The sequence below is a fragment of the Pygoscelis adeliae genome, unplaced genomic scaffold (assembly GCF_000699105.1).
Source record: "Pygoscelis adeliae isolate BGI_AS28 unplaced genomic scaffold, ASM69910v1 Scaffold186, whole genome shotgun sequence".
In the NCBI taxonomy this organism is placed as follows: Eukaryota; Metazoa; Chordata; class Aves; order Sphenisciformes; family Spheniscidae; genus Pygoscelis; species Pygoscelis adeliae.
The window spans coordinates 6,257,746-6,278,355 of NW_008825071.1; the positions used below are offsets into that span (position 1 = coordinate 6,257,746).

Genomic DNA, 20,610 nt, shown 5'->3' on the forward strand with positions numbered 1-20,610 from the left:
TAGAGTGGGATGTAGCAAGTGTGAAATTTTGTACTAAATTAAGGAAAAGAATCATGTTTAATATTTTAAACTTTTACTACAGAAACCTACAAAGCAGCAGATAATTCCAGTCTTCTAATTTATCATGTTTAAACATTTTTGCATTGCTTCAAACTAAGAAGTACACACAGATCATGGTCTCTCCTGTGTTTGAACTTGCACTTCAATACTTGAGTACTGTAAGGCCTTATACAATGTCTAATGAAGGGTGTGAAGAGAAAGTTGCATAGTCTGTTGCTGAGCACAAGTCACATACATTCTCTTTCATGATTATCACCTCCATACAGGGGGAGATAAAGTAGCTTTTCCAGGTACCACAGGATCACAGAATGGTTTGGGTTGGAAGGAACCTTTAAAGATCACCTAGTCCAATCCCCCTGCCATGGGCAGGGACACCTTTCACTAGATGAAGTTGCTCAAAGCCCCGTCCAACCTGACCTTGAACACTTCCAATGATGGGGCATCCACAACTTCTCTGGGCAACCTGTGCCAGTGTCTCACCACCCTCATCATAAAAAATTTCTTCCTTATATTCAATCTAAATCTACCCTCTTGCAGTTTAAACTGTTGCCCCTTGTCCTGTCACTACAGGCCCTGGTAAAGCCTTTCTCCGTCTTTCTTATAAGCCCCCTTTAAGTACTGATAGGCTGCAATGAGGTGTCCCCGGCGCCTTCTCTCTCCAGGCTGAACAATCCCAACTCTCTCAGCCTTTCTTCATAGGAGAGGTGTTCCAGCCCTTATTCCATGTTAAAATACATTCCATCCAAAAGCTCTACTTCACTTCCCTGTGCTCCTGAGTTCTTACAATGGTTTGGTCTGGGAATTAAATTATCTGGTGGCCTACATCAGTCCTCTGAATAGTCAATCAGTTTTTAAAAAAAATTATTTGCCTATACAGAAGAAATTATAAACTTGGTGTGAAAGGTCGCATGTGCAAGTATGTGAGTGCACTGGTAAGTTTAGGACATGATAACAGCAAAGAGCTGGCCGATTATATTTTTAATATACTTCAGCAATTCTCCTAACCTGATAAGAAACATGAGCACATTATTAGAATAATACAGAACATTGCATCAATGTAGACAGTGGACACAAACTCTTACATTTATACCCAACAGAAAATTAATTCTTCATGTTTATACCTCTCCTAGAGAACAATATTCATTGCCATCATCTTTCTATGCATGTCAGATGTAACACACAGAAGATGTTTATATAAATATATAGAGAGAGCATAAATAGTTAGGCATACAGTTATATTTACTCTATATTTCTGAAATATATGTATTTCAGAAATTAATAATCTGTGTATAAAGTAAGTTTTATAAAGATAACTGTCTATGAAGTAATAAATTGGTATGTATCCCCTGTGTTTCTTTTTCCTGTTATTAAATATCTCTCTTTGTTCAGATTCTTTCCACCATTCTTCTCCTTTCCCTGTCATGTTCCCCCAATTTTCCTGTAGTCAGACATGTCCTTCAAATTTTTGGGGTTTGTTTTTGTTCCTACCTTCTACTGTAGCAGGCCTGGAGAATTGTGTCTGTCTCTCCCCACCATCTGCAGCTGGGGGTTATGGCTATAATCATCCCAAATAATTCTTCCCTCTTCCTCCAAACCTGTACCACAATGGCCTGACACATCTTCTCCACCTGTCTTTCAAACTTTTATTGGCTTGGTTGGGAAGTCCATGGACTATGACTTCTGTTCCTGGCCTAGATATTTATTCTTCCTGAGCTAATGACCTGCATTAAAAGTCAAATCGGTTACTGGCATTTTATGGTTCTTCATGAAGAAGGAAAGAGTACTTACAGTTTTACTCCAGGTGAGACCTGTGGTATGATGCTCTTTGATATAAGCTTGAAGGTCAGACCAGATGTTCAGATATGACTTCACCCAATCAACATGGCGTGCGTCACTGTAAAAACAGAGACGATATTTGTATGTGTGCACGTACTTAAAACCAGAAAGCATCGCTACTCTTGCTTAAAGCAGGTAAAACCCAATGTCTGCCTTAAAGCCACGGACAAATCAGTTAGCAGGCAGCCAGCCAGCCCAGTGCTGAAAATACTGAGGCCTACCACACTGGAAGTCTTTTAGATCCTTCCAGAGGACAAACAAGGGCAAAAGATGCCTCTAGCACAGAATGCTTCGTGCTGGAAGGGTGTGTCATCATTCTGTTCAGGCTCAAAGTCAACTGAAGAAGCACTAAAGGTATATGGAACTGTGCAGCAGCTACCCAGACTCAGTTTCAGGGTGCTGAATTTTAGAAAATTAAATATCGGTGGGTTCTGTAAGATATTCTAGCTTCCAAGTTCAAATGTAGCCAGGGTAATACTGGATCATGTTATACTCATCAGACTAAAATATTTATACATCAAGAATTTTTAAAGTACAAGTCACAAGTTGGCTCTGGAATCATTATTTGGAAAGCTTAGTCTTCCAATGGGACAGTAAGTGAAAACAAGAAATAGGTAGAGAGAGAGAAACTGCTTGTAAGATGGAGTCCTTAGTTACGAAGAATTATTACTGAATAGTGACGGCTATGGACTAGATGCTTACAAGGCTTTGGGTGTCTACCTCCTATTTATTTCCTTTGGAGTTTAATGCTTAATACTGCTGAGGATCTGTGTCAACGGGTTTAAACCAAAGCCTACTGAAGTCAAGGGAGAGCCTTCCACTACTTTGGAAGACATTGTGATCTGATTCAGTGAAAAACAGGAAAAGAATTCCTTATTAGGGGAAGAACTAAATACCTAAATAATGTACCCTGTTTATACCGCTATGGGAGACATTTTCTTCTCCAAACTAAGTACTAAAGCTATATTTTAAAAACCTTCAGTTACCCCAGTAGGTACTACCTTCAGTAGGTAAACTAAGGCTTCAGGAATAATACATAATATATATAATATGAAATATTATATATATAATCTGTATTTATACATATACAGTAAATAGAAATATATACAAAAGGTTTGAATATATAAAAAGTTTTCCTCACTAAAGAGGAAAAACTGAATAGCAAACACTGTTCTTCACTGGGATATAAAAATGAGGAGCCAAAATCTGGCCTCCAGAAGTACCAAATCACCAGGATTTATACATGACTTTTTTAAGAGGGCATAGGGAAGACCTGTATTTTTTCTCTTTCTCTGTCACATCACAGATCTCATTCATGGAACTTTTTTGTGAATACCCTGTGCTCTTTAGGAACAATGGAGTGGTACAGTGGTACAGAAAAAAATCAAATTGGGAGCTACAGAATTAGATGCTCAGTTGTATACATCTCCCATCTAAATGCACATTTTCAAGCAAAGAGCAAGAACAGCAACAGTATGAGTTGCACAAATGAGACAAGGACATGTAGCAGCTAGCTAACCACTCGTTGATATGTAAATATGCATTTACATATAAGCTTATGATGCTGGAATGCCAGAAAATTAAATGTAATCCTGTAATTTGCAGAGAGTGAAAACCAGCACTGCTAGTGCTTCTGCCATTCTCACGGCAATATGCTGCAGGTCAAAGATGAGGAGGGGAAAACATACTACTGCAAGCAGATTTTATGAAATGCTCTTTAGTTTACAAAATGCTTTCTGTGATGGCATTCTGAACCCTATTGGTATGGCTAGTGCACTGTTCTCTGGCTAGTAGATACTGGGGCTTGGCAACATACCTGTGCTTGTAGTCCTTTAATACCCTGTTAGTATAAAAGGTAGCAGCATCATTCATCTCCTTGACATAAGGGCCTGGTTTAGGAGACTAGGACCATCAACCCATGGTAGCAGGAAACAACAGAAGGAGAAAGGAAGTAAAACATTAGTCAGACACCTTCCCTGATGTATTAGATATATTACAAACCACCACCTTGGGTGTAGTAGACTGAAGAACTATGCAGATGAGACTGCACAGTTCTGCAAGATTTGGAACTATTCTGGGCCACACCATCCAAACGCACATTTACAGCCCTCCCAACCATCCTGTGTGTCACTCACCACTGCTATCCACCCAAGGGCAGGTATGCTTTCGCTGACGGCTGAGAGGTGGTTGAACATCTTACTTCCTCTGTTCCTTTCTCTGAAGTTCTGGATTTCCTGAATCTTCTCTGATATTGGCTTGAGAAGCATTGCCACCTCATTCTGCAAAAAAAAAAGACAAGGCGACACTGCTGTTACAATGGGTGGTCCAGAAACACCCCATGGTTTAACACTGTCCTCCCTGCCCATTGATTGAAAAGTTGGAAAGAAAGGTCAGCATATTCTCTACAGTAAAGTAACATTTTAATTACCCTCCCCTGGTTGCAGCGGCAAAATGCACAGACATTAAGTATTAATAATGTGTTGCAGCAAAAATTTTTCTCAGCACTGGCAGCATTTTTGCATGCTGCCCAGGTTAAGACCCATAGAGACCCCATAGCTCAGAGTTAGCAGAATGCTTGTATTTTTCATCTGATATCGCTGCAACTTTTTGAGAGTCTTTACACTGGCTTGAGTTTCTCAAGTTATTAATCAAGTTTTTCTTTCTATATGAAACACAAACTACTTGTTATGTTAGTGGCCTCTCATCATCTGGCAACAAGACTGAGAAAGTAATACACTGAAGGCAATATCAATTTTAGCTTTCCCTATTGGTAAGTTTTAATGTTTTAATTTCCTTTGGCTGCAAGTAATGTGGGAGGATTTCATGGGAAACATACTGCCTGCAAGCCATGGTTTGGGGAAAGTCTCCTGTGTTAATCAGAAACGAATGGTATCCGGGGGAATGACTGTTCAGCAGAAGGAACAGTGTCCGGAGTGAAGAGAAAAGCAGAACGAATGCAGAAGCTATCCAAGCTCTTTCCTGTGCAAAGTGAATGCTAATCACACTGGCCCAGTGTCTCAGAAAAACTAATTTAGAGCACTAACTTACTGGGAAAAATTCTTCCCCTCAGAAACAGCACATTGGGGGACAAGGAGTCATTAGTTTACAAGCGGAACAACTGCTGTACCTTGCAACCCTATAAAATGTTTCTATAAAACCAGTCCAATTCTTTATTGCAAAAGTATGCCCGCAGAACCCATACTATGTCCCACCAAAGAAAGTGCACCATTCTGATTTCCCCTGGCACTTCACTTGGAAATCACTCAGGGTGTAGCAGAACTCTCTACATTTTTCTCACCTTTTCTCAGGATTACCTGTTTAATGGAATTAGGTGCTTGCTGGAGACAACTAATCCTCATATTCTTGAGGACTAATGCTGTCATGACACACACAAGACGATGTGTGCATACGTCCTGCTTGATCTCTGTCATCTGTAAGATATTTCTTTTCACCCTTCCACAAGACCTCAGCCTCACAGAATTTTATGCCTCCTTAAAATCAGCATGTCTGCTATGGATCAACATAGGTCAGACACTCCAAAAAACATGACAAAAAGAGGTTCTGCATTTTTAAAAGAATTTTGATCCAACTACAGAGCCTTAATATTTTAGCGGTAATGTAATTTTGAGAAAGGCCTATGCATCTGAAATGCATGGGGATATTTGGTCTTCTCCTACAACAAAGTGGGTTGGGAGAAAACAAATATTTACAGTATTACTGGGAGATGAAAAGATTTTTTGTTGATGGCTTAATGACCAGCATAAGTTGTTCAGTCTGAAAAAGCCCTGAAACTTCCATGATTTGTAGTTCTTAGAAACTGATTTTGTTGCCATAACATGATAAAGTCTGCAGGAATTCTTCTTTCTAATTTTTGCTTGTTTACAACATGCTGCAGCTGGCTGGTTCTTTCTTATTTTGCAGGGAAATCTTTCAAGTATGACAGTAGTTAACAAAACTGAAATTTAAGAAAGTGCTTGTTCTGCTTTGATATTATGCCAGTTTTCCTCCCATAAAGTCTAAGGGATATTTACAGTCCTTAGCTTGCTCTGAATCTTCATGGCCCAGTTCCAGCCAAAGAGAATATCAGGACTAAAAATACAGCTCCACAGATGCCTGGTGTATCTAGACAGCACTGGGAGGCAGCACGTTTCTGTGGATAGGGCACAGAAGTGGGAGTCCATAAATGGGGGTTCTCTTTGCAGCTCTCCCACCAAATTATCATCAGGTTTCAGGAAAGCCGTGTTACCTTTCTGTGCTCCAACTTCCTATATATGAAATGCTGCTAATATAGCTGTTTCATTTTGTAGAACACTTCAATATCTACCGATAAGAAGGCAAAATTAGGGCCCAACATTTTCCTGAATGGTACCATAAGAGCCACGCCTCCTCTTACTCCTACGAGAAAAACTTCCAACCACTTTTGTGAGGATATTCTGTCCGTGGTAGAGACGGAATTTCTATCCCTCAGAACACAGGACTTAACCTGTCCAGTGAATCAACTGTTTATAAAAATGTAGTGGATTTATGTAATTTCACAGAAAAAGTGCCCTGTGGGAGTTTTAAAGGTGAAATACATATTGCTCGAAGTAGCAATAGTAATCGAATAATTGCTCGAAGTAGCTCGAAGTAATCATTCACTTGGCACCGTAGTGACACCAGAAAGAGCCACAAAGGGCTTGAGGCTTTGCTCAGCTCTGTCCCATGTGAGACGTACTGGGCGAAGAGCACAGCCTGCCTTCCCTTCACCGTGCACTCGTCCTGTTCTGCAGCGGCTGCTGGCTGGCTGGCTGGCTGCACAAAATGTGTGTGTTTGTGCAAGCTTCTTGTGATCCAAATTTCTGTGTAAGGGTTGGACACAAAGGAATACCGGCCTGCAACGAATCACTTAATTGAGTCCTGTCTCCCCGCAGACAGTTCTAAATTTTTAGTTAGCGATTAAACTGCAGATGAATTATAGTGTATATGGCATACGGGTATAGAAAGGCTCATTAATTCTGGCAGTCATCAGTCTTGTTTGGCTCTACAATGCAGAACCAGTTGTGCTGAGGGTTCTAGAAGAATAATCTCTTTATTACAATGAATATTAAAACAGCCGGTTGTTAATAAAATGATTGTCTATACTGTATCTCTAAGAAAAAATGAATTCAAGCAGATGAATCAGAGCTGTTGGAAAAATCTTCAGCATGCCTTTGGCATGTGCTAGATAAAATTTCTTGTCATTTAAGACACAGCACAGTTGTTTAACAGAAATTTAAGAATCTTTGTATAAACACCATTCCTATTATAATATCAGTTTTGCTGAAATGTTTAAAAATGCAACAGTGGCACAACTTAGAAATATCAAAAGTGATTCCCAGTATGCCTTTGTCCTTTTTTAATAATTATTAAAACCAGATGGTCTTTTGAAATATTAATATCTAAGCAACCAGCCAGCTTTGATCCATGTCTTATAATTCTTATTAGAAAATCAAGAGTAGTAAGACTACTGCAGTGATTAGCCAAAACACTCCAAAAAAGTTACAGCGTGCAAAAGAACTGCCTTAGGCTTTGGCTTCACAGGCTAACAGCCTCAGCCCAGACTCATAAAATGGCCTGGCATACCGGTATTCCAACAGGCTGCACCAAACAGACTTTCTTCTCCTTCACATTTTTGTAATACTCACACAAGAAGTCCCCCAGACGACAGGCTTAACAGGACTGGGGCACATGGATTTAGTTCAGAAGAATGGCCAGACTTCTGGGTTTTGTGATTTTCGTGATTTGCCTGTGAAGTCGCACTAAACTAAGTGGCTTGCTTAAACTTTGGCTGCTTGAGGCCGTGATTACTTGAAAATCTCAGCTTTCATTTGAGAAAACTGGTATTTTCTCAGGACCATTGCTGTCCAGAAGCCTGCCAGCATGAATCACAAAGGCGCAAAACCCAGCAGGTAAATAAAAATACAGTTTTTAAAGATCTTGTGTATTTTTAAGCTAATCTTACATGGTTTTGAGGGGTGAGATTGTTTACTGAAGAATTTTTATGTTGGTGGGTGGCAACACAATTCAGACCTCACTATTGTAGCGTTTAAATCAACCTGACCTATTATGAAAAAAACATGGCGAGGGAACAAATAACCTTTTAAGTTATGCTGAGGGGGTGGCAACCTTTGGCGTAGGAGCAGTAAAAGAAAGCTGAGAGCATTTAGCATCAGCAGCCCCTTCATTTTACTCGGCTGCAACCAGAACAGCATGACTACAACCTTTATTCCATCGTCTACAGTTCTGTTATTTCCTTCTGTCAGTCCAAAATCTCCATCATACTTACATTGTATTTTTCGCAGGCAAGTTTGAAACATGGAGTTGATTTGAATCAGCTGTCTTTGTATATGTTGGCAAGTAGTGCAGCCTAATAGGAATGGTTCTGTAGAGCGCAACAGTTGGTGCTGAGGACCTGACATTCACACTATACACGTTGGGGGGGGGCTATTTTGGACTAGCTGTAAATCGTGGTTTAGGTGCTGTCTGGGAGTGTATCTTCCATTTAATTCATCAGAAAGATAACCATTTTGTACACCCTAAGGCTGCTCTACAGTGTGAATCACAGCATAGCAAATGGGGCTGATTCGAAGGAAAAATACAGTCCCACTGTGAACTAAAACACTAATGTAGACAGTCATTATCTTTGCAAACAGCCTAGTACAGTCCCATCCCACATTTCATCCTTTCAAGGGATGAAAGATGTCATGGACAGCATCCGCCACACTCAGTGCTAACAATTTAAAAGGTGAGCATCTGCTCTCAGCTGAGACTTGATTCCCTCTATTGTAAACGAAGAAAGAGATGTCCCTGAGGAATTCTTTCCACCTATTAATAGATGTTAGAAGATTATATATTAGAAGACATTAATAGATGTGAAGACTGCACTCTAGAGGTGCTGCCATTTACTGTAAAAAGAGCCTAGAAAGACACCTTACACAACATGCCTACCTAAAGCTGATGAGCAGAATCCCATCCTGTGCCTACAGGAATAAGATACTGGTAGCCTCAGTGATCACCAGTGAGATGCATTTCTGCTATGGGTGGCTATGATTCTAGAACTAAAGTAGTTCTAGGTTAACTGTAATTTCCCATATTTTGTATTTTGTAAAAGGCAATCTGTAAAGAAGACTTTAAAATTTAAGTTAGTCCTTTTTTTTTGTATATATGTGGTTTAAGAAAGGCCTGTCTTTTTTTTTGTAGCTGTGTATCAACAGTCTGAATGGAACCAGTGTTCAGATTAGGCTGAGGAATAACCTCTTTCTTTAAGTACATAGAAAGTATATGTTTTTTCCGGAGGTGAATCTAAGCTAGTTGGTAACTTTGAGCCTCCCAATGCTGCATCTGGATTCCTCAAGTGCTTACTTTTTTTTTTCTTTTCATTATGACTTCCATAGTGAAATATTACCAGCTTTTGTTGGCGGCTGTCAAACTGTTCTTTTAGCACAGCCTATCTCCATCTCTCCTTGCAGAAAGTGTTTCACATTTGGTACCACAGTTTTGCTCTTAAAATTGCTGTATAACCTACTGCACCTTAATCCAATGCTTTCTCTGGAAGCATTTTCTGATTGGCAGTAGAGACCATCAGTGAGATCTTTATGATCACTACATTCATGTCCCTCTAGTATTCTGACATTTTCAGGGTTCAAAGGTCTCCCCCTAAGTAACTACAAAGAGACATTAATTTATTCTGGTCTCGTTTTCTTAGACTGGAAATATTCAACATAGTGGTGTAACAAGTGTTTGATTTGTTTGTCAATAGTACAGGTTTTGCCACTTCGACTCACTGCTGTGCAACAGCAGGACTATGACACAGAGAGACAAATCTGCAGAAATGTCTGGTCAGCTTCATCAGCACAGAAGCTTAGACACATTTGTGTGCTTCCAAAGTGACTTAATTGGTATTTGGCTTTTATTCCTCTTAGATAGCACATAAATTCTCAATCTAACAGCCAATATTAGCTGTACAATTTTGTGCTTTGTGGGAAAAAAAGGGAAGACCAAACCATAACCCCACATGACAAATTACTAGTTTGGTCATTTGTGGATTTGTTTTGAAATGTAAACTCTGAGGGAGGGCAAAGGGAGAGGAACGTGAAAGACAAATAGCTTCTAACCAGTGGAGAAATCCAGGGCCTGATAGAAACTGCATGCATCAGTTTACAGCAGTGTGGAATCACACCCAACACTTTTGGCCAGGACCCTGGCTGTTTTTTAAACGGACTTGAACGCGCTGTATATTGTTTTCCTGTCCACTACAGCTCTCCATGGGCAGTACATTCAAGAAGGAACGGTCTTCCTCTTTTAGGCACACAGGCAACATCCCACACCTAATCAACAAGAACAATTACACAAATGAACTGTTTTTAACCTTTTGATTTACTACTCCTCAATCTTTGCTGCTGTGATCATAGTCCATGTCCAGTGGGGCCCACGGCATTCTAGGTAGCAACATTCTGTCAGAAAATGGTGTTCTGTTGAGCCACAATTGTTTTGTTTACAACATCTGAGACCTGATGAGCCTTTGCTAAGGCCGATTAGGTTTCACATGGGGTATGCCCCAGGACAGGGATGTTAGGTGGTGCAGGCTTCCAGCCTCGGACATTCATGTGTTTCACCTGAGATCTGCCCAGAGACAAACTGTAACACTGCCAAGTTCAATAAGCAGTCCTGGAGTCTGCATAACTTTCAGAATTCAAAAATCATTGGTTGTGCTCTGATTTAGACCAAAGTAAAATTAGAAAGAATTTAAACAATCTGTGAACCAAAAAGCCCTGCTTTTCAGTCAGCTGTATCCCCAGTGCTTTCCCTTTTAGAAGATGCACAGTCCGGAAATCCTGGGAAACAATTGGGTAGCACAGAGAAAGGAGTGTACTGGTTTGGATTTGTGTTTAGCAGAAATAAAGAATATGATACTTAATGGAAAAGGGCGTGTCCCATCAGCATAGCTCAGTGGGATCTCACATGACGCAGTCTGAATATGAACATTGCTAGAGGGATTGACAACTAGCCTGGTGATTTTAGGACATTATTTTAGGACACAACAGAATTCCAGTAAGAGTCTGTGGGATCCCCAGAATTGCTTAGCAGGTATGTCAGATGAGGAGCTAGGCAAGATACAGAGTATCATCTTCGATAATGTCTTCCTTAGGGGGTGATGCTGTTCTTAGTCCAAGTATAGATGTACTGGAGTAAGCAAGTGCAAGGAGCCTTTGCTCACCGGAGCCTGGTTCTTGCACAGAACGTGAACTGCTGGAGAGTCTGTGCCTGGTGGTGTTGATGTGAGCCAGTCTAGAGGTGTGCGATAATGTGCATCTCTGGCTCTATTTCTCTTCCATACAGGCTGGGAGATCTCGCACTGACCATGGCCCTTCTGTATTCCCTGCATCCCTAGGTGTCTCTGGGCCTTCTTACAGCTGAGTGCACTGCTCCTGGGGCAGAACTGAATCTCAAATGCATCCATCTTTTCATTGCAGGGGCTATCAACCTGTGAGTTTTGGCAAACACAAGTGAGGAAAGAGAAATGGTACAAGGATACCTACAAAAGTGAACTACAAGAAAGACACGAGGTGCTGGAGCGTGTCCAAAGAAGAGCAACGAAACTGGTGAACGGTCTAGAGAAGAGGTTTTATGAGGAGCGGCTGAGGGAACTGGGGTTGTTTAGCCTGGAGAAAAGGACGCTTAGGGGAGACCTTATCGCTCTCTACAACTACGTGAAGGGAGGTTGTAGTGAGGGGGTGTCGGTCTCTTTTCCCAGGTAACAAGTGATAGGACAAGAGGAAACAGCCTCAAGTTGCGCCAGGGGAGGTTTAAGATTTGATATTACAAAAAATTTCTTCACCGAAAGGGTTATCAAGCACTGGAAGAGGCTGGCCAGGGAAGTGCTTGAGTCACCATCCCTGGAGGGATTTAAAAGACGTGTAGATGTGGCGCTTAGGGACATGGTTTAGTGGTGAACCTGGCTGTGTTAGGTTTATGGTTGGACTCGATGGTCTTAAAGGTCTTTTCCAACCTGAATGATTCTATGATTCTATGATCAGAAAATATAATGAGCTTGAGGCTGGTTAAATGCAGTTGAGTGCCTTTGAGACAAAATGATGAGATAACAGGTGTCAGGGGGCTACCTGGACCTGAAACTGAGTAAGAGTTTGCAACAATATCCAAAAATGAGCCTGTGAACACTGTAAGGCAGTAGGCTAACGACTGAAAACTGTCAGTTGGTCCATCACTGCGGCTGAGACCACGTCGCATGCAGTTGTAGGCTTGCTGATAACAGAAATATGTCAACAGTTTGGCAAGATTTCAGAGAACAGGAGGGGGGAAAGGGTTCCTTTTGGAGCTCAGGACTCTCAGGCTCTGTCCATGTCACTCTTGGCACCTTCTGTAAGTTTGGGACCTGAGGTCCTTAAAAGGACCGAACCAAATTCTTCCTTAAGCTATTTCTAGATACAGAGGTGCAGGTTTGCAGTAGTCAACCAACTGAGTAGAATGGCAGCAAAACTTGGCTCAAACTCTTTTGCATAAGTAAGTAACAAATTAACGAGGTGAGAAGTATCCTGCTCTTCCTATTTTTGGAAAACAGTAAGGGTGATCCCAGTAAGTATGAGGAAAAGTAGTGGGAAATAGCATGACATAAGCAATTCAAGGTAATTAGAAAGCAAATCCTGCTAGGATGCAGAATAAAAAGTCCCAGGAGTCCTGTTATTGAAGTACTTTAAAAATAGAAGAGAGAAAAAAGTGAGCAATCCTACACTGACAGAGTAGGGAACTGTAAATCTTCATCTTTGATTTCTATATAAAAATTCTGAGAATGAGTCCTTTATTCAAAGAAATTGCCACAACTATTCTACTCCTACAATAGATTTTTTGCTCGTCCATAAAAAATCAAAAACCTCAGGATTTGTTTTCATGGCTCCAAGTCTAACTTCAAATACAGTTTCTTGGCTTTCAGGTTTTATTTCCCCTTTTCTAGGAAAAAAAGGGAAAGCTCTCCTTTACCTCCCTCTTTCTTCCACCCCTATCCTCTCACCTGTGTGCACAATCTGGATATTTAAGCTAGGTATTTAATTGGAATGTTTGTCTGCACAATGTTAGTAATTAAATCCATGAGCTCTGGCAGTCATATGAACTCAGCATTTTTTTCTATTCGAAATTACGTAATCATTTGTAGTCTGAACTGCATCTGTCATTTAAATCTGTTTGTAGTACTTCTTACCACAAGTATGCTCATCCTGGATATGTTTATATTGATTCACAGAAAAACTTATCTCATCAACTAGTTCTCAGTATGGGAACAATGGATCATTCATGTCGTCAGTGCAACTCAAAATTGTTTGAACTCTTAAAGTGATATGAAACAACTTATAAAGAGAAGACAGTATATAAGTTACCATTCACAAAGAATTCAGTGCAGTGACTTTGAGCAGTGATCTCATACATTAGTATTCATGACCATAAATTTTTAAAAAAATTGTTAAACAGATAAACTTGCTCAGGAACACTAATAACTTTTAAAATGATTATACAATAAAATAATAATGTTTCAGTCCGAATTGTATTTGGCTTAGACTATAGGGAATAGAAAATTCAGATCCAAACTATTTCATGATGTTTTGCGAAGGTTTATGTTAAAATCTATCTTCTGAATTGCCCAAGCAACATCTAAACATACGGTCTCAAAACACCTTTTAAAACAACTTCTCACAGAATGTAGCAATATTCTAATTTATTTTCCCTTCTCCATCTTCTCTGTGCTATCTCATATATAGTAACAATTTATAACAGACTTTTTTTTCCTTTAATGTTTCAAGTTTGTGGAGTCAGAAAATAATTTCTAATAAGTGGATGAACTGAAGAATCCAGTCTTACTGAATGAGCCTGTATCCAGCAGCCATTAGTTGGGACATACACAAGCAGGAATATCAACTGGGGGTTTTGTCACGTGATCTCTTCCACTGCACATACAAATATAGAACATGACCATAAAAAGTAACAAAACATGCTCTCTGCGAAGTAATTTATTGCAGTTGATGCTAGATTGGTATGCCAGCTGGAATTACCTTCTCGGCTCCTACTATTTTCACATATACAGATAATAAAGGCTTTGTACTGCAACAGATTGCAAATGAAAAAATATCAACATTATTAACAAGAAGCAAAACTCTGCAAAAGCAACTTCAGCACGCTTAACTGTTTGAAAATGTTTGCTAGTGACTCATAGCAGCAGTTAAAGAGCTAAATGAATACTAGGGCTTCAACATTTTCATAGAGGGGAAAAATATTGCTTTTTGTACGATATACATTTCTCTCTTTGCTGAGCACAAAAAAATCTAAGGATTATTAAACATATAGGCGCTTTCTTTTTGTTTGAATTCCTTATTCGTTAGTTTGCTAGCTGCAAGAGCTGAGCTAATTTATTTTTCCAGGGCATTTTCCCCTCCCTCTTTTTTTTTAAAGGCACCATGTATGACATCCCAACATGACAGGAACTCAGTAAATCCCCTCAGTCTCCACACCGCTGTCTCTGAATGTCTACAAAGCTACTATGCCATAATCGCAACTCGCTGGCTCATTCACAGCTTTACATTATAAAGCAAACAGTCTAGACAGCTGAATGACAGAATTACTCTCTTTTCTCTTGCATTTATAGATATGCTGTCACCTTCATTTGCTTTTCTCTACTCTGTGCATTCTGATACACTAATGATTAGCTTTCCTGTTTGGATTCCACACTGACTCCGCGGCTCTAGGCTATAAATACAACCAGAGCCCAGATGACATCACATCAATAAGGTCCTGGGGGGTGGGGGGGGAGGACCCCTGCTTCTTTCCGTCTCCTGGGTTAGCTGGTGATAACTAGCTTTTCAAATGGTTAACCAGTCTGGCTTTACAATAGGATTTTTTTCCCCATTGAGATGGAGATATAAAAAGCCTAGTGCCTGGAACCGTCACTCTCTGCAGTGGAAAATACTGTTCAAGTTGCACAGAACAGGCAGCCTTCAATTATTTTCAGGTCTGTCTGTAGTATAGCTGAATGTATCTGTGCAAAAAATACGTGCAAAAAAGAGAAAAACAATGAACAACAACATGTGTTTCGATGCCTATAAAAAATGTTTACCTAACAGTCTTTATGTTAAAAAAACTTAAGTAACTGGACTGAGTTTGTTCTCACTGAGAAAGAAACTTTAGTCTGTAATATTCCTGGTATTTTAAGTTTGGAATGATGTGTATACACATATTGTGGCATTTCCTCGGTGCTAAAAGATAGTTAAATGATAGAAGTATACTTTCTTGCCTTCAACAAGTTGCAGAAATCTATGCAAGCCTGATTACGTGCAACTGAGACATACGGATACACATGGCCTGCTCTGGTGATGTTTATGACAAGGTTTTTGTTATTTGTTGCTTTTCTTAATGCTTCTGTAACTGTCGTTCTGGACTGCTGGAGAATCTCTTTTTACATCTTTTTTTTTTTCCTTGTTTCGTTGCCATTTTTAAATGAAAGTTTCTGAACTTTACAGTTGGAAAAAATCTCAGAGCCTTGACTTGAGGTCAGAAAGTCGTAAGGGTCAAAGTGTGGAGAAGCCATTGCCATTCTCACTTGAAAAGCAGAGAAAATCATACTGACAGCACATCAGCACAGGAGGCCAAACAGTGAGCCATAGCTTTTACTCTTACAGACCTGGGACAATACCAACACTGCAGAACATTGCATTACATTATGGGCCATCGGAAACTGTTCATTGGGGAATATTTTACCTATGAGCATGAAGAGTTTTGTGGGCCACTGGGTGCGACTGTATTCACAGCCAATATAAATGACTGCTTGAGACCTGTACCAATGGGAATTTTGCCTGTTCTCTGTGAGTCATGACCCACTTTTACTCTCTGAGATCAGGGACAGCTGGAAAAACAACTGATCCCTTCTTGCTTCGAATTCTAGAAATCTAAAGCCTCGCCTGGAATATCTGCGCTTTTTTTTTTTTCCTTGAGTACCCTTGCCATTAAAACATACTGATTAGGAAAACTTTTAATTTGTTTCTCTAAGAACAATAGTGACAGCAAAATCTCAATAATTTATACCAGTTGCAGAGAGTTCTGATTTGAAAATATGGAGTTTAATGAACTATGGAGCGGGGAGCTAGTAGAAAAAGACAGAGCTGAAGGCCATGGAGAGACCGTGCAAGTGAAGTCTTCATTCTCTGCACACTCCAAGAAGGAAGGTTCGAGCGTGGTCCCACAGAAGGGCGACATGATCGCTATTCCCAGGAATGATACAGTGCTATTGGCCAAACCTTGTGCCCTCTAGAAACAACAAATGAGATGTCATAACAACTCCACAGCTTCCCTGAGCTTTCCAGTTGTGAGGGGAGGATTTAAATAGTTGCCACTAAAGTAAGTATATAAATCAACTTGACATAAATTCTTTTTTCACTTACTTGACAAAATGCTTTGCCTTCCTTCCAGAATTGGCCTAACCTGGACCTCAGCTTGGAGGATACTGAGTCTATGGGCCAGTATCGATTTTTCTCTCACTTGCTTATCCCCTGACTTCAAAGTCTGTCATATAGCATCCCTGGGGGGCTAGCAGAAAGCCATTCTATTCCGTGGCATTTCCAGCTTCCAGAGAAACACTGATCCCACTCACAGCCGTGAAGTGGAAATCTCCTTTGGTTTCTTCAATGATGTTATAAGTATTGGCACAGAAAAGGTTCTTAACTCTGAACCATAACTATCTGATTATTACAGTGCCATGCTAATAACACTGAAAACAAGCCTCTAAGTGCACTGTATAAATAAAGTAACAAAAAGCAAATGCAGGGATTGATATTAAACATATGGGAACACAGCCTTTTTAATACACTGCCTCTTGAAATGCTAGGTCACTTTTCTTACCTCTTGAGGCTCTTGACATTGAGATGCTAACACCAGGAAAGATCTCTGCGCTTGGAAAGCAGCACGTACCATCTCTGCCTGTAACAAAAGGAGGAATATAAATTAAACCTTAGCCTGTAACCTCCAAAACCTCTTCTTGGCAGCTCAAAGTCAAGTGTGACAGCTCAAATCTTTCTTGCTGCTTCTCATCTAAATCACAGCAACGCTGACTGGAAGAAATGTATTACAGTACTGGCTTAGCTATAAATTTTTTTTAAATCTAAGGTTAAGTTCTTCTTCAGATAATCTTATCATTTATAAGATTAGTCACTGGAGGACTTAATTTTAACACTTCAGAGAATGTCTAGGCATTTTAATGGCAATGTTTATACTTGAGTGCATGATAACAACTTATTACCACCGAGAATGGCAACCTGCAAATTTTCTGTTGAACTGTAACTTAGGCTGTAGTGATGTTTAAGAAGAGTTGAGCTTTGCATATTTTCTGAGGGACTATGTTGTAATTAATTCCTTGCCTGTCCTCTGTGAGCAGAACCTAAGATTGATGGCGGTGAGAGATGGTGGCTGAAGATTTTTGAGCAATTTTCCCCCCCAGAACTCTAGAATTTGGGTTAAAGCTCCATCCGACAGCATGTTTACATGCTAACAGTGTGGATGGGAGGTAAATCTCTACACTTCCCAGTGTTCCCTACTGATCAAATTTCTGGTCTTTTTGGGTTTTTTTAACACTACACATTTTCTGTACATTATGAATGATGTACATTGATTAGAATCTAATCACTATTTCAGTATCACCTCTACCTCATTCACGTGGATGAGTAGTGACTAGAAGAAAGCATTATGGGTACAGAAAAGAACTATTCATAACTAGTGTATATTGCTAAATAAAACCCAAACCAAACCAAACGCTGTTAAGTTAATCTAATATGAATAGGTACATTTATAATCATTTTGTGAAAGGGTGGGGAAGCTCATGCTGTTTTTCCTTGGGGTTTCTTCAATCTAAAAAGAAAACAAGGAAATTTTATATACAGGCCTATGTGGATGCAACTTAAAATACATGAAAGTCAGGAAATTTGAAGTTGTAGCAAAGTAAAACAGCCAAATTGTGTTTATTCATCTTAAAATGTGATGGCATGAATAAAACATAATCTGTTAGGATGAAAATCACTGCAAGCAAGATGGTAAAAGAGGCCCAACCTATACAGTATTTGGGGAGAAGGGGATATTATGGTCTGACAGGCTGAGATTTGGAAGAGGGTAATCATCTCTATAAATAGATAAAGAAATAAATAATAAGGGAAATTGTATGAGCATAGGAGACTTAAATTTTCCAGACATAGACATAAATACCATCAATAATAGCAAGGTTTAGACATTCTTAGACATTTCAGAAGACTGACTTTTTGGTACAGAAATTCATATAACAACAAAGTGTGTGCTATTTTAAGCTTAGGTTTTTTGTGAGGAGGATCTTGCAGAACAGCTGACCAAAAACTAATGTTCTAGGAGGAAGTGATTATGAATGGATTTAGTTCTTCTTAAATTGCAAGATGGACAAAAATAAATCTATAGCTAAGGCTTGGTATTTTAGAATGGCAAACTTTCAGAAAATAGAAAAATCAGTGAGTGAAGGTGACTGGCCTGAGGAACTTCTTAATGATTTGAATGCAGGAAAGGATGGGTTTACATTAAGAATGGAAATAATCTATGCGTGCTGGGCAGAAGGGAGAAATTGTAGGAAAGGGCTAGAATCTCTGAATGAATAAATAATTAAAGCAAGATGCTAAGAATAGGTATAATAGTAATAATAGTAATAATAATAATAATAATAATAATAATAAGCCCCAAAGAGTGAGAAGAGGCCTTGATTATCAAGGAGAACTTTTTTCCAGGCATTATAAAATATAGAAGCAAAGGAATGATGGATAAAGGCCTTGTTGAACTGTACCTTGCACAGAAAAGTAAAACAAAGCCATATTTGTTTTAGCTACTGGAACAATAAAGAAATAAAGCGATGAAGTGAGGCCATGGCAGTGACCTGAAGGGGAAGATGGGCATGCCTACATTATTCTTGACATATAGCTTACCTGTTGAATAAATGCTTTTCCCCAATTTCAAGGAAGTTGATGCACATGAAGATATTGAAAGGATAGCTAAGGAGAACGATGATAAATCAATGGGAATTACATAATTTGAAAGGGAAGTCAAATATATGTAGCTTAGTGTGACAAAATCATTGGGTCCATATTATCTTCATTCTAGAGTACTGAAGACACTGGCAGATGGAAGCACAAGTAGAAAAGATTTTAAATATATATCATCTGGAGATAGTACCAGATGACACAATTATGCAATGATGGATTCGGAAAATATGCCCAAGAAGAGGGGTAAAAAGTATGTCAAGTGATTTCATGGCTGTTAGTTTGACTTCAGCACCGTGCACATTTAGAACAGATTTGAAACGAGTGATTAAAAACACATACGAAAATTAAAAATGGGAGAAATTACAATGGGATTATCTGTGATTAAAATCATTACTTTGGGGGATTGTTTAGAGTTTTCAGTTTCTTAGACAAAGATAATGTGACAGATCTAGTATATTTAGATATTATATAAAATACTTATTGCGAGACCTCATAGGAAACTCATACTTTAAGTGGAAATCATGCAAATTAGTATAAAAACTGTTAAGTTGGGTAAGAAGCTGGAGAAACGGAGACAGCAATAGGGTATATTACAGGTGGTGTTATTTGAGAGGAGGAAAGTTGCTAGTTGTGTTTCTCAGGGATTAGTTTTAGGAACCATCAATATGTTTATTAGTGTCCTAAGAGCAAGAATTAGGTGTGCACTCATAAAATTTGTGGCCAACACAAAGTTAGGAGGTTTTAATATTATTGAGAAGGACTCACCCCATTACTTGAGAAGAGTAAGACAACTTTGCTGGCGCAGGTAATATGAATAGGATAAAATTTAGCAGTCCTTCCCCCCGCCCCTTTAAAACAATGCATCATTTTGGGTGTAAACATGGAACTGATAAATTGGAAATGCTGAAGACTGGAAAATGCAAGTGTAAAAGCCAGGAAGATGGCTTTGTGAAAAGAGCTTATGCAGTTCTACAATGGATGTGTGGCAAAATATTTTTAGTACAGCTACAGAAGTGTTAGTACCATCGGAGAGGACCTCCTCTGGAATTCTGTGTAAAGCACTAGTCATCTGTGTTAAATAAAGATGAGCTTAAATCAGAATTGACGCAGAGAAAACCTATTTGGATGTTTAGAGCAATAAGCATCTGTCATACAAAGATAAATTTTAAGTTTCACTTGTTTTGCTTAGCAACACAGCGGCTGAGGAATATGATGATTCTCTCTCATACGGAATGTAAATAACAGAAGGAAGAAAATGGTAGTGTCAGCACATGATCATAGGTCTGTAAACTGGGTCATGAGTAATCAGTCTCAAATTTAAAAGAAGATTTCCAACTATCCAAAAAGTTCAGAAGGGATCTTCCAAAGTCCTACAAAGAACCAGCATTATTTTAAGATAGAGCTTTAAATGCTGATCAAACAGATCATAAAACATGAGCAAAGTGCTCTTAGATATAGAAAATTAAGATTGTTTTGTGAGTTCTTGAACGTATACTGAGCCGGTAGCATCAATGAGGTTTGAAAAATGTTGTCTGTCACTTTGTTTACACCACATTAAATCCATGCTTTTGGGTTCCCTCTGGTCACTCGTGAGGGCTGAGGAGGACTTTTTTCTCCACTCAGAGTACAACGTAACAACTGGTTTCTTGTCTGATTT

The 20,610-nt window shown here is 39.3% G+C and overlaps 1 protein-coding gene across 2 annotated transcripts in view; it reads right to left on the bottom strand.

The window, feature by feature from the left end:
* The window catches only part of CAP2 (CAP, adenylate cyclase-associated protein, 2 (yeast)), a 70,031-nt gene that overhangs the window by 19,740 nt on the left and 29,681 nt on the right, over positions 1–20,610 (bottom strand). For both annotated transcript variants that reach the window (XM_009326487.1, XM_009326488.1), the window contains exons 4-7: positions 16,807–16,884; positions 4,032–4,175; positions 3,713–3,798; positions 1,849–1,954 (exon numbers count right to left, since the gene is read on the bottom strand). In XM_009326487.1, the coding sequence (XP_009324762.1) occupies positions 1,849–1,954; positions 3,713–3,798; positions 4,032–4,175; positions 16,807–16,884 (414 nt within the window). The remainder of the gene's footprint in view (positions 1–1,848; positions 1,955–3,712; positions 3,799–4,031; positions 4,176–16,806; positions 16,885–20,610) is intronic.